Raw genomic sequence first — 15885 nt, 5'->3', positions numbered from 1 at the left:
ATACATTTTATTATACCACTATATGCAATATATTGAACAACACAGTCGTTTCATGTAATTTTATATTTAATTGTCTTGAGATTATTATAAAAACACAGGGTAAGTTTACATAATTTGAGGTATCAATGATATGTTATGGTTTCATCACCCACTCTAGATATTTTCAGATTTTATGTTATTTTTAACACATTCGTTAGTTAAATATGTCTCAACAAAATATGTAGGTACTCATAATATGAAATTAATAATTATTACAAAATGTGCAGTTTTACGATTAATTTTCAAACTGCTCTTTGGCTCCAAATGAATACGGCGAGGAATCATGGGAGAAAGTTGGTGGATGGAATGTTTTATAGAAGGCGGAATCATCAGTGTTTTCGTAAAAATACTGCTTTATTGACACGGTAGAAATTATAAAAAATATGCATAATATTTTATTTACACAACTCGTGTGCGCGGAGAAGTATGTTTTAAGCTAAGCACACGTCTAAAATCCTGTTTCTATGAGGGAATTAACTTTGAGCATTCGGGGTGCATCGTGAACCAAAATGTGAATCGTCTTTATGAGTGTCACCCAGTTCAATTTCGTTTAAAATATAGGGACATACCTACTTGTATGTATGTATTTTTTCTATAAGGTAGGTATTTAATTATTGGTTCTGAAAGTGAACCAACTGGTCACATCCACCCCTACCAATCTGTCAAACTCCATAGTAGGTATTATTTTTGGATTCACGCATATGCGTATGCAAATATCAAATTGCCTCATGTCAGTTTGCTGTTACGTGGTTTTGCGATCCTAATAAAACGCAATAAATTATCTCACAAGTCACGTGTTGCGTAAATTATATTATATTATTATGTACACGTATAAATATATAACATCATTCTATTCAATGGTGCATCAGTGCCCCCGAAAAAGCGGCTGCAAAAATTTCAAGGCCGAAGCGTTTACCGCCAATTTGGCCAATTTTGATCGAAAACACAATCGGCCGTCTGCGAAATTGGCCAAATCCAATTATTAGTAGGATCTTTTTCCCATCGCGTTTTTATCGAGTTTTGCAAAGAAATTATAATATTTGTTCATCGACGTTTGTCTTTCATATTTTGTGATTAGATTGGAATTCTATCGAACATGAAATGACTTGCGAATGGGTTTATGTTGTCGTTGTAGATTCTGTTGCCAACAGTGCTTTTCAACCTTTTTATTAAAGTGACACACTTGAACCTCTGCCAAATACCCAGAGTACACCAAGTATCAACGTGATAATAATATTAATTAGAAATAACACTCCTTATAAACAAAGTAATTCACCAAATCTATTTGACTACACATTTTGTTTTGGCTAAACAAAAAAGTCATCTGATATCAGGTCAGGGTCCATAATTAAATGACCAATTTGTAAAATTAGTATTGAATGTAAAATATTTTTATATTATTTCGTTATCGTGGTTGTGGGTTGTTGGAGATTTTGATGTTATGTTATTATGCTATTATTTATAGATAAACCTTCAAACAGTTTGGCAGCACACTAGTAGGACACTCGCGGCACACCGGTTGAAAAACACTGGTATACGACGTTCCATTTATTATAAATATCACCATAAACGCCTCAAACTAGAGAAGTAGGGGATAAGAGCCTTCACTCAGGTGCCCCATAAAGCTAGGATTACCCAAAGTCACAAGTCAAATTAGGATGAAAAACAATGTTTCGGAAGAATATTAAGTTCATTGTACCTAGTACCTACATATTATTATTATTTTGTTTCATATGTAATTTTATATAATATGCACTTATTTACTTTACTAAGTGTTTGTTATTTATTAATTTCGTTGTAGTTATTAAGACAATAAAGAGAAACCATAAAATGTTAGATATTATTGTGCCTCGACCTCTGTTGCTAATTTATTGTTTTTTTAGTTTCAGACCAGCATTATTTCCTTGGTTGTTCTCTGTATTTAGGATAGGTCATACATGAGTGTTTGGTGTATATAATTGATTCTTGTATGTATTGTTAATAGTGACTTTTTTTTTCATTTCAGAGTCACCACGATGAGGGTGAAGGAGAGGGGGAAGTGTCAGAAGGGGAGCCAGAAGCTGAAGGAGATAGCAGTGATGAAGGAAGAGGTCTTATTGCGCGCAGGGACCTTTTGGACAGACTCAGACTACACAGACCAGATAAGGTAAAAACACTACTGATTTGCATTAGGTACCTACCAGTGGCGAAGGCTGCTTGTTGAAGAACGGTCGGCTGTGGTAGCTAAATCAAAAAAAGATTAATTTTCAGTATTTTACTGATGATTTATTTGCTGAACACTAAATATTTTTTTTTGTATAATAGATAAGTACCTACCTACTTATATGAAAAATACAAAAAATATGGCCAACCGGGAATCGAACATAGTCTAAATAAATCTACGGCTATATTATTTACTCTTATCCGGTAGGCTAGGACCGGAATTGAGGGCATTACAGAAGATGCGAAAAGGTTGCTGATGGGTGGTGTCTTTGGAAGCATGAGTCGTTTGATATAAGTAATAAAACAGACAGTGTTAAGATCTCAATTACAAATGGCATTAAACTACTTTTGTTTACATGTGTTAGTAGAAGATTCGATAGATTTGGACTACAACACAAGTGTGCCAACTGTACATTTCAATATTCAGTGGTTAAGAGATATAACACACATAGTTTATAAAATATTAAGTATTTATTTTAGTTATTCAATCCTAATAATGAAAAGATACTTTTTTAGTCACACAAAATATTTGCGCATATGCTTTATGATTTTGTGGACTGGCTCCTTTGACAGCCGTAGATGTCTTTGACACTTTGACATCTACGGCTCTCAAAGGAGCAGGAGAAATTGACGATTTGCAACTTCATGACATTATATCATAATATTATGTATCATAGAAAGCCAGAAAGGTCATCTTTGTGTGTACTTTCCCTGCCATTTGTTCACAAATTCGTTGCAAACTTATGAATAAATATATTCTTTGTAATGATCATGTCCAACAATTAATAATGATTGTCCTTTTTTATATAGATAGGTTTTAAGTTAGGATAGATTTTTTTAAATATTTCTTTTTCTTCCAGGGTCGTGACGATTTCGAAAGCCTCAAAAATTCCCTCCACCCACACTTATCATCACTTGCATCTTTGGCACAAAACACACCACTGGCCAGCCTACCGCAGGCAGGAGGAAACCCACTACTTGGACCCCCAAATGCGCCCTTTTCCCTACCTATGGGATTCCCATTCCAGCACCCTGGAGCCTTCCTGACTCCAGCACAGCCAGCTCCTGGTAGTCACGGACCTCTGAATGGAGGGTCAGCTCTTAATGGAGCATTAAATGGTGTTACTCCTACTGCTCAAGGTGGATCAGCATCGTCAAGCTCTTCAGAAGGTTCAACCAGCTCTCAGCAGACGTGGAGCTTCGAAGAACAATTCAAGCAAGTTCGACAGGTAGGATTTTTTTGTTTATATTTGCAGAGTTTCAATAGTAAATTTAATTTATAAACTTTTCATATTCCGTATGAGTCTACAATCTACATTATAACTTGCCGCTGAGCCCGATATGCGCAGGTTTGGTGTATTGATGGATATACGAGTACCTTCATTCTCATTGTGGCATGCCAAGGGTTTCGAATTAATACATCGTAAAAAGGTATGGTGTGTAGATACATGTACTATATACAAAATGCTTTAGGGCAAAAAGTAGGTATATTATTAAAAGTTACCTATTCATAATGTCCACACTCAGTTATGTCGAGTAGTTTCATTATCACACTTAACTATGGTCATTCGATTCTTCTTGTGTAGTGTATTTTTGCATCTCAGCATACTACATAATGGTTAGTTAACTTTACAAGCCTATTTAGGAATTGATAGCTGCTACCAAATTGGTCAGTTGACGAAATTAAAATAAATGCCACTTGAAAATGGGACTGAAGATTTTTAAATCACTATATTTCGACAGTGTTCAAAAATTAGACAAAAAGACAAGGTCACATCATGCTTTTGACTTGTGTGATTCTGTATGCTTTGTGTCACTGTATTTTCACAAAAATGTTTTCTTGTCTTCTGTCGTTGACAAACTGCTGCCATACGTATGTATATTTGCAAATTATTGTTTTCCGTTCATTGAAGTATGTCTACCGCGAATTACACTAAAAGAATTGATCTAAATGTATTTCTTTAACTGTACTATTTTCCGCATTTCCGTATTTATTGCAAGCTAGGTACTTTACAATCATAACATGAGATATCATAATACAGAACATATTATTATGTATGTATTTTTTATAATACCTATACGCGGATATGATGAACGTGTGTATGTGAACCGTGAGTGAACAACCCCAGTCGTGATTGGCGCGATTATTTTAATTAAAGAGGTCGCCATCTTACTTTTTAATGGCGCGCGATTTCCGCCGGAATCGTTCCTTTTTCGAAATTGCTTCGCGAACTTAATAATAATAATATGATGCAGCCATATTTAAAATGCAGAGGCATAAAAACAATCGCCAACGTGAATAATTATGTGCATGTTAGGCACATAATGTGATGCCAATATTCAAATTTAATACCTAATATGAGAATAATTTTTCCTTTCCAAAATAATCTTTAGGTACCTATCGACTTTTCTAGTTGTATTATAGAGCAGTGATTTTCAAAAAGGTTCCTTTTTTATAAATATTTATACACGGTACCATAAAATGGCAATTAATGAGATGGGTGAAAAGGCAAATATTTCAAAATCAGTCAGGCACTAGGTATAGATACATATTCCTAGTATATTATTATTAGTAGATATCATAATATATGCCGGTTTTTATGAAAATATCATGTGCAGAATACGATGGAGGAAAATGTGCTGGTTATATAAATATTATGTAGGTATATCTATATAATATGTACCAGTGGCGAGTAGGGAATCCAATCCCGAGCCAAAATTCTGATCCCGGGATTTCGGGATTACAATTTGACAATCCCGGGATCCCGGGACTGTTCCCGGGATTGGGATTTTTTTCCATTGTTAATATAAAAATTTTATATTTACAAATAACATTGATAAAATCGGTCAAAAATAAATCTAGTATAATTTATACTATTTAAGACATTTATTGTTAATATTGTATACGTTAAATCTTGGAAATACACAAGTTTAATGGAGTAAATAATATTGTAATATAAATAATAATGTGAATTTAATATGAGATTGCTATTTCTGATAGTAAAGACATAATGAATAGATCAGCGAGATTTAAAATAGTAAAGCAAATAATCATGGCGTACTTATGGCCTTTCCGCTTCATAAATCTAATTAGTCAGCCAAATATGAAACTGCCGTAAAACGTATGATATCATGGTAGAATTACTTTGTTAAAAGTGCGAAGCATTTTTTTTACCAATCTTTCTCATTTTTAATACGAGTAATCTATGTGAAAAAATAAAATGAATTGACAACCTACACATCAAACTTCATTCAAACTCAGTTTATTTCTAATGTAGTTATTTTGTATTAAAAGTATTTTTTCTGTTATATTTTCCATAAAAATTGATAAAAAAATCAATCCCGAAATCCCGGGATTATGTTTATCAATCCCGGGATTCATAGGTATCGAAAATAGCTCGGGATCCCGGGATTGGATTCCATAGTGGCGAGGGATGTGGTAGGATGTTAAGATCCGATATAAATAGTGCACACTAAAGTTTGTCAGTCAAACGCATTTGTTTTCATTGAACTAAGAATACAATTTGTAGATAGTATTTGTTACTTTTCTAATTTCTTAGTTCAATAATTAAACCCTGCGTAGACCAAACCATAATAGTTTAGGTACACTGTGGGTGATCCGACAAAAATAGTGTACACTTGTTCAGTCATACATATTTGTTTTCGTTGAATTACAAATACATAATATTGTTAGTTTTCTAAAATTCATTAAGCCCTGCTCACCAAACCATAATCGATAAAAAATAATATTCTATCTAAAAAGTATCTGAAATGATAACATAATTGTAGAAATTTTAAAAATAACTAAATAAATATTTGTTGACTATTATCTACTGTGGCTTGGAGTTTTATTGAATTTTAAAATATAGCAAATTTATTAATATCTACATAGGCTGACAACGTTTGGTCTGCACTATTTATGTCGGATCTTAACAGCCTACCTCCACCCTTCGACACTGATACATATTATATCGATATACATCTATCTATATATATAAAACAAAGTCGGGTTAGTTACACCATTTATAACTCAAGAACGGCTGGACCGATTTTTATAATCTTTGATTTGTTGGATTTGTCTTCGCTCCGAATAGCAGAATAACTAATAAAACATTGGATAAATCACGGAAAAAATAAATTATGAAGAAAATTAATTTTCTCATACATTTTGTATGGAAAGGCTTTTGAATGACATCGATGAATTTGAACGATGAAAACCTCGCGCATTCGAAAATAAAAGAAAATCGCAAAAAAATTAAATCCGTATACAACGCCATCTCTGATACATGACAGAAACAATAAAGAAGAAACAAACAAACAAACAAACAAACAAAAGAAAGAATGATAGTCGAAATATGGTCGAAATGTCTAACTGTCAATGGTGTAGTGTGCCCAACATTTCGTGCTTCATGTCAACAGCTCAATTTGCTTGAAACGATACTCATTGGGATATGATAATCGCTGAAGCAATTGTTTCTGCATCTCCAAGTCAGATACGCACATTATTTGATATCATTATTTCGACATGCTTCCCATCGAATCCATCTGAACTGTGGAACAAGTGAAATGATGACATGTCAGAAGACATTTTACATCGAATTTGTGTCAGTTCAGGGAATCCCGATCTCGAGGTGAATGAGGAGATACATAACCAGGCTTTGCTTTTGATCGAATACATGTATTACCTCATGTGCGGCAGTTTTTTAGTCAAGTTAGGAATGCCAACGCCACATCGTGGAATGAACGACGCTTTCAATCGAGAATTGGAATGTGATCGTGAATATGATCGAGATGCATAGAACCAATCAGTTCGAACGAATGTACCACTGTTGAACCATCAACAGAAGGAAGTGTACGATACGTTAATGAAGGCAATTGATGATGGAAATGGTGGCTTATTTTTCCTCGACTCGCCCGATGGAACTGGGAAGACATTCCTCAATATGTCATTGATTTTGGCTACTGTTCGTGCGAGATCCGAAAATGCTGTAGCAGTTGCTTCTTCTGGGATAGCGGCCACGTTGTTAGAAGGATGCCGAACGCCTCATTCAACGTTGAAATTGCCGACTGAAAAACCGACATGCAACAATGGCCAAAGTTTTGTTGGCAAGTAAAATCATCACCTGGGATGGATGCACAATGGCGCATAAACGCGCATTGAAAGCACACTATGAAAGATCTGCGCTCAAAGAAGTTTTGGAGGCACAATGATTCTACTATCTGGCGATTTTCGCCAAACACTCCACTTCCAAGATCGACCGCTGCTGATGAAATAAATGCTTGCCTCAAATCATCGACTGTGTGGTACTATGTGAAGACACTTCAGTTGACGACAAACATGCGAGTTGCATTGCTAAACGATCCATCTGCCGAAGATTTCTCCAAGCAATTGCTGACTATCGGTAACGGCCGTGTTCCTGTCGATGAATCGAGCGGATTGATTTCGTTTCCGCTGAATTTTTCCAATTTCTTCTCAATTAAGGACGAACTCATCAACAAAGTGTTACCGAACATCATTGCTAATCACAAACATGACAATTGGTTGAGTGAACGAGCATTCTTGCGGTAAAGAACAAAGATGTGGATCACTTAAACTTCACAATTCAAAATCAAATCGTTGGTCCACTGCATTCCTTCAAATCTATCGACTGTGTAACAAACGAAGACGAAGCAACCAACTATCCAACTGAATTTTTAAACTCATTGGATCTGCTTGGCTTGCCACCGCACAATTTACGACTGAAGGTTGGCTCGGTAGTCATCATTGAATTGAAATTGAATTACAATATGTGAACTTACCAGACCCAGGATTCGAACATGGGACCCTCGACACTATAGACCGGCGCTTAATTCACGCGGTCATCGTGTATGTACAGTGTGTACAGTTCAATATAATTAAAATACTTTTCATTTTGATTTGATTTTTGCACATTTATTGAACTTATTCATTTTGAGTATTCATTTTAACTTAATAAAAAACTGAATTTAATTCAGCTAATAAGATTATTGATTCTGAGGCGGTACGAAGTTTGCCGGGTCAGCTAGTAATATATATATAAGTAGTTGAATTTTATTATTCTGGGTTGAATATAATATATAACAGAAAAATATATTTAAGCGAATACTCTACTTACCAGACAATGGCAGAGGGTGTACGGGTTTAATTGAATTTTAAAAACTATCCAACACCATCTGCAATTTGCAGTCTTAGTTTAATGAACACAAATAAGAATGTCTGATAAAGATTATTGTGCACTCACTATTTATGTCGGATCTACACCGCCTATCTCCACTCTTCGCAACTGCTACCAGAGGCACCTAGTAGTTATTATATTGTTTGAATTCGTAGAGAGGGCGTAGCCGTTACACCACTAATGTTGCAAATATCTAATAAGCTTTTGTTTATTTGTTATATTTAGATACCTACCACATATTAAGTATATCGATAATATATTGACAAGATTCACTGATTACCTGTATTATAGTACATTGTATTGAGGCAAGTGTTGTCATTATCAAGTGAAATGATTGCACGCAATATTTCATTCGACGTGTAGTGGCATTCGCAAATCGTTGAGTTCATTTCTCCCCATGTTGACAGCGCACACGTTTGCAACAAGTATTAAATAAAACACCTGGCAATAATATTATACACATTTGTGAATACGTATAATTCGAATATTACGACCCTACCAAAAGGGGCCGATAACCCTTTCGATACGAACGGCTAAATTATTTTATTATAAATGTAGGTACCTAATTACCAACTTTAACAACTAATTATCTACAGTAGTGTGACCCCTAACCTCTCTCTTACTGTGCAAATAAATTTTGCTTAGTTCGATGGCATCAAATAATTGTGTTACCGTGTTTACGTAATGAGAGTATTTTTAAAATAAAATGCCAGTTTGAGCAACATTACTTAGTCTTTATTAAACTATGAAGTGTGTAAAAAGTATATTACCTAAATAAAATAAATTAAGAAATACTTATAACATAATATTACCTATGTGTATACTTTTTGTAACGTTTGACTGTGACACCATAGAACAGAAAAGGTTAATATGTTGGTAGTAGGTATCGATAAGGTAGTGCAATTAAAATCTGTAATTGTATTTACTTTAATGTCTCGCTTCATCATCGTTTTTGGGGTTGTACAGTGATTTTTTTCATGTGATTACACTCTGTTATCGACACACGTTTCCTGGCTATTTTACAACGTTTTTCTTAGCTCGTATTCTTATTTGTCCGGTACAAATCTTGCAATCGATTTTTAACTAACTTCCCAACTAGCTAGACATTTGAAACTTTTAGAATATATCAGAACATGATGCCAATGCATTTGTTTTAATACTTTTAGCCATCTTTAAGTAGAATTGAATTCATTTTTAGTTAATTCTGTTTTGTATGAAAAGTTACTTCGACACCATTATTGGTTGCTAGGGATGTGGGGTCCTAGCAACTAAATTATTAATATATACGTGCGTTACTATGGAAATCAATATGACATGTCAAGTACAAATTTTTTTGATCGTTTAAGCTAGTCAAGTCAAGTTTATATGGTTTAACAGAAAATTTAAAAACGTTGTATATAAAAAGTTCTTTTTATCTTGTAATTATTTTATATTGTACTAGTTCTACTGAGTATTTTAAGGTTTTGTGGTTATGGACGTATCTACAGCGTGTCCAAAAAACTACAATACGTCAACAGAAGAGAGAATTTTTCTTTTTTAACAGTGCTTAGGGCTCGTTAATTTCGCAAAATTAGTATCCAAATTTCCGATATGTACCTACGCAATATGGGTGCACACGTTTTACAAGTTACTTCTTAAATGCGTTTTTAGTTAGCAAAATATGTAGATAGTTTGTTGGAATCCCTGTTTTTTAGCGTTTTCCGTTTCTATTAATTAAATTTTAATATATTTTTATGGACCACACAGGTGGTAGAATCATTTTGTGACCGCTCTGTATATCCGCATATTAAAATTAATAACAACGAGTTACATACAATTTTTATTTTTATGCATATTATTCATGCACGAATGTCGTGGGCTGCATTCGCTCAGTGTCACGAACTTTTGACATCGATCTGAAAAGGTTATTTTTTTTGTTGATTTCGGCATACCTACTTTGTTGTTTAGATGTTAAGTTTTCTATGTAATCGGTGTTAATTTAATAGTAATTAAAAATTAAAAAAAACAAACACATCACGGATGTAGGTAGGTAAACTATGAATACTACAATCTCGTTCGTTGAAATCAATTTTAATGAATCTTTTATGTACCCACTTACTTGAACTTTATTACGTACCATACTACTATACATATAAATAGGTATATTCTACTCTGAAAATAATTAAAATATAATGCAATATACCTACATATTTATAGTAGGTAATTAATCCACATAATTAATTAACGATCTGGACTGGTTTCGTGAGCCTAGCACAGCGCTTTCCAACCGGTGGGTCTTTGGGAATAGTGGCACAAGATATTGTTATGTAGGTACATTTAGTAAAATTCAAACTACTCAGCACGACGGGCATATTATTAAAATGACGAAATAAAGACCCATACCGTAACGTACAATCACATGACATCTTCCAAATTCGAAAAGGTCATCCTTAAAATTTATTGACCGCTAATAAAATTACTAGTAAGTAGCTCTTTCAAGCATCGACCAGGACAATTTTTTATTATAAAGATTAAACAAGCATTGGTATCTACTATCAATATTTTATTTTAAAAGAATGAGCTAACATATAATTTTAACCTTGTAAGTAGGTGGATAGGTAGGTACTTATCTATATTCTTATTGTTCTGTACTTATTACAAAATAATCAGTATTATTAACAATACTACTATTAGTTTTGATGTTACATGACTATTTACGTAATTTTCATATATTTCTATGATTGATAATATATAATATACCAATAAGTCCTAACATGAATAATTACTATTAATATCTGGTTATTTTCTGCAGCACAGTAGGTATCATACCGTTAATAGAAGAGTTAAAAAGTGATAAGTAAGAGTAGCCATCTATTTACTATTTGTAGTTTGGATAGTGCAATAAAATTGGCTTATAAGGAACTGCTTCACATTTAGAAAACAAAAAAAATATGCGACAAAACGCGATTTTAATAAATAGTTAAAATCGACGCTTAAAATTAACTCATTATTGCCGATTCCTTCATAAGTGAAAAATTAAAAAACACCTACGCATGCAATTTTTAATATAAATTTTGCTTTCTGAATTTGCTTTGTTATGAAAATCAGTGAAATAAGCTTTCAAATTTCAAGATCAAAATTTGGAATAGATGGAGTAGAGGGCATTAGGTACTATGTCAAAAATTTAAAAAAACTTTTATCACTTTGTTTTAGAACTTCTTCACGTAATATTTCTGCCGGGTATGTACCTACGTATTATAAAAGCAATATGTAATTTAACCATGAAATATCGCGGTTAATGGAAAAATATAAAAGCAGTACCTAATGGAAATAAAATTATGTACGCGTTTTATTATCAGCTGATAATGCCATTCGTTACTTTCAGTATATAAATAAAATACGTTATATTATACAGGTGTAATCAACATTTCAATGGGGACTCGGGTGTATTTTTAGAATGGCTAAGCACAATGGTTTGAATTTTTGTACACTGTGACCATGGGCCCCACACCCTGAAGCGGGACCTCCATTCATATCGCAGGGTCAAAGACAGTGTGACGCTCTTCAGATGCGTTTTATAAATAGTATTCTAAGTAAAATTAAGGGTATTCATTGTATTTTTAGCGAATTTTAGTATTCTTGAATACACCCATTTGAATTATGGAATTATCGAATATCAATACACAATAATCAAAAATTGCATCACACATATTTTTAAATCTAGAGCAAATAAAGAGCAAATTTGTGATGTGTGTTTATCGCACGCAGCCTGCGATCCCAGGTTAAAGCCCTGTCAGTAACCCCCCCATGCTTGTGACAGTTAGTTAACACTGTCACAAGGTCGTCAGCTTGATAGCTCACTTACTAGATGTACTAGATCCTCATCTACGATGGACACGTCTTGATTTACAATTATTCTCGTACAGAGAGGTATGAAGCCAACCCGTGAAGAAGATTGTCAGATGGCTAAATCATGATACGGGATTCTAGTTTCGCTCATATTTGCCACTGGGATTTGACAATGGGATTTTACTCGGAGCACCAAAAATTTGTAGTGCTCCACTGCTCCGGATGTATTTTTTATTATTAAATTTTCTTCCTAAAATCCAATGAAAATATGAAGTATATTTTGACACTTTGCAACACTGGAATTATTTGAAATATGGCAATACTGCCGAGTGATAAATAACCTCACTTTTTTGACAGAATAGGCAAATAATGAGAGACGATTTGCTGACGGAATTTTGTTTAATAGAATTAATACCTAATGAAAATGACGGTTATTTTAAAAGTACTTATTTTTAATTTTTTTAACATTTGTATACATATAATACTAATTAAAACTTTTTACCCGGAGCGGAGCAGACCCTGGAGCGGAGCCGGAGCAAGTATTAGGTCCCGGAGCGGAGCAACTCACAAAAGGGTCCGCTCCAACGCTATGGTCAAAACAGTGAAATATTGAAGAAATAAATTAAACCCGAAGAATACTTGATACGAAGAATTTGTCAGTTGTAATAACATTATGTTCTGGTTTATTGAATGATTATTAATACGTAATTAATTTGAGTTGTTTACCCCATTTTACGAGTCATTGAGTGAGCACGGGTAAAAGTAATGTATAATTATTGTAAAATAGCGAAATGCGGGTTCCTTATTCACCTTATGATATTATTTTAATTGTTGGCAAAAACGTGAGAACGCTGTACTTTTCATTTATAACAATGGGTACTACGAGTAAGTATGTACGTTATGAAGTCGCCATAATATAATTCTATTCTTATCATTATTCAAAGAAATTTTAAGGCTGTCCGCTAGTCGCAAAGTGATACGTAATAATTTGTCATTTTACAACGTTTTTATTAGCTCGTATTCTTATTTGTCCGGTGGTTGTTTATTCAGTACAAATCTTGCAATCGATTTTTAACTAACTTCCCGACTAGCTAGAAATTTGAAACATTTAGAATATATCAGAACACGATGCCAATGCATTCTTTTAATACCATTTAAAGCCATATTTAAGTAGAATTGAATTCACTTTCAGTTAATTCTGTTTTGTATGAAAAGTTATTTCGGAAGAAATCCGTAATCCAATCCTCTATTATTGGTTGCTAAGTGGGTGGTCCTACCAACTAAATTATTAAGGTGACGCATCAGTGAAACGCCAAATAATTTTCAACTGTACGCGCGACGAAATTTTGTACTCGCTTCGCATTCATTGAGAGAACGTCGAGTCAGACACACGTCACTTTGCTGCGTGATGGCGACGGGCCAATTAATTCTAAAATCGTGTAAAGATGACTAAAAACGTTACCCATTTACTTTAAAAAGAAAACATGTCAATGAATATATTATTGTTGTTACTAATAGAATAATAAACAGAACATAAAATGGACGTATGTTGGATTTATATGAGAAATAATATTTCGTTTGACAGGCGTCATTTTCACCCGCGACCCGCAATCCGCACATCGCCTAGCAACGATCTTTTTAGACCGTGCCTCAACTAATGCATGGCCTTAATATATACGTGCGTTACTATGGAAATCAAAATGACATTTCAGTATTCTATATTTGTTTGTTTGTTTGTTTTTTATTTACTTTATATCAAGTACAAGTTTGAGCATATTGAGCATAATAATTGAACAGAAAATTTAAAAACGTACATAAAAAGTTCTTTTTATCTTGTAATTATTTAATATTATAATATTAAAGTAACCATTATGATATTTTATACAATCATCATTTTTAAGGTAGGTATACCGCGTCGTACTGATAGTTAAAATTTATTCAACCAAAAATGATTAATAATTTATTGCAACATCATAGATATTGCCCAAATTCTTACTTTCATACATATGTGTCGGTCGGCGTGTTGCGGATCATTTCGCGACTATTGGACAGCTTTAAGGCCGACTATATTCAGGCCATGGCGCTAAATTGCGGATTACGATGTTATAGGTACTAGTTATTGATAATCATCGAATACAATGCGGAAACCTGATCGCAATCCAGCAATATCCCGAAGATACGCGATAAGTGGGATAAGTGGATGAAATTCGCAGGGTCATGGCCCCCACATCTTGAAGCGGGCCCCCATTCTAGAATCTTCGGCGGGCCCCCTACCTATCGCTAAGGTTAAAGTCACTGTGACAATATACAGTTGTGTAATATTATTAGTGTTCAAGGTAAAATTTAGGGTATTTTATAGCGATTTTTTTGTATTTTTAGGTAGGTAAAACACCCACTTGAATTGCGGAGTTGTGAATATCGATAAACAATCGAAAATTTGCATTCTTTCAAAAGTACATTCTTTGAAATGTTAGTATGCTTAAAGTGAAATAGCGGCGTCATTTTTTTCTATTAGTGCAATTTTGTGATGTGTGTTTATCTCACTTGGCTGGTCGATCCGCCACGCCGGGCCCCCAGGATAGAGCCCTGTCAGCCCCCTCCTTGTGAGTGCCATGGTCAGGGTACAACTTTGCAGTTCGAAATATTAAAAAAATAAATGAGATATGTACCTACCTACGTAAAAAAGTTATTTTGATATCGATGGCTTCATTAAATCGAACAAATTCGTCTCACGACACAATGCTTTCTTTTTTTCACGCATAATTTCTTCGTTTGAAATTTCACTAGGTAGGTATAATCACTTAATCAGTATCACAATGATTAATAACTTAAGTATCTGAAATGGGAATTAAATATATTTAATTTATTACTAAAATGCCAAAATCAATCGACATGTGAGCTAGAAACATGTAATGTACAATATACCAGACCGGAATTGCTTCGGAAATGATGCGGGCAAACCGTTAATTTGAAATATGCTATCAATATTAATCGCTTATTTATGATGCACGTAGGTACATAAAATAATATGGTATGATAGTGTCGCACCACATTCGAATTTTATTTTTATATACAGAATTATAAATACGTGGTTAGGTATTTAGTTTTTTATAGTAGTTTAGTTTTCCTAGTCTTTATACTACATAATCTATATATTATTACAATCCCTGTAGGTATACGAAAATAATGTAGGAAACTGCTCATATTTGTGTAATGTGAACAAAAATTAACATACATACACTTGGATACACTAAATTAGGTAGATACTTAGGTACCTATTATGATTTATTTGACAAACAATATAGTTACATTCTACGTTATAATAACGCTAACTGCCCAAATCAAACATTGTTCTCCTTAGTTCCCTTGGTGTCCAACAACTGCAAGCAAAGCAACTCCAACGCCTCTTCTCACACTCCATCACTTCATCGGAGTTGTGGTCTGGTCACCTTTCGTTTCAAACCTGAATGTTCTATGAGGATTATTTTTAGAACCCGTGCATTTAGAATTCGATACTACTTCTAAACAGTAGTTATTTAAAATCTATGGAGAGCCTAAGTGCATTGAAATTGGTACTTGGAATTCTGCATATTGTTGAATCTAGTGGACATTTGTCCAGAAT

The 15885-nt window shown here is 33.8% G+C and overlaps 1 protein-coding gene across 1 annotated transcript in view; it reads left to right on the top strand.

The window, feature by feature from the left end:
- Positions 1-1140: 1140 nt before the first annotated feature.
- The window catches only part of LOC147074427 (protein dead ringer-like), a 277198-nt gene continuing 262453 nt past the window's right edge, over positions 1141-15885 (top strand). The window contains exons 1-3 of the mRNA XM_085943960.1: positions 1141-1155; positions 2045-2185; positions 3102-3470. Coding sequence (XP_085800086.1) covers positions 1141-1155; positions 2045-2185; positions 3102-3470 — 525 coding nt within the window. The remainder of the gene's footprint in view (positions 1156-2044; positions 2186-3101; positions 3471-15885) is intronic.

Source organism: Rhyacophila brunnea, unplaced genomic scaffold (assembly GCF_057557595.1).
Source record: "Rhyacophila brunnea isolate RB1 unplaced genomic scaffold, BYU_Rbru_1.0 scaffold_16, whole genome shotgun sequence".
NCBI lineage: Eukaryota > Metazoa > Arthropoda > Insecta > Trichoptera > Rhyacophilidae > Rhyacophila > Rhyacophila brunnea.
The sequence above is the reverse complement of the archived record's forward strand: the minus strand, read 5'-3'. Positions and strand labels throughout refer to the sequence as shown.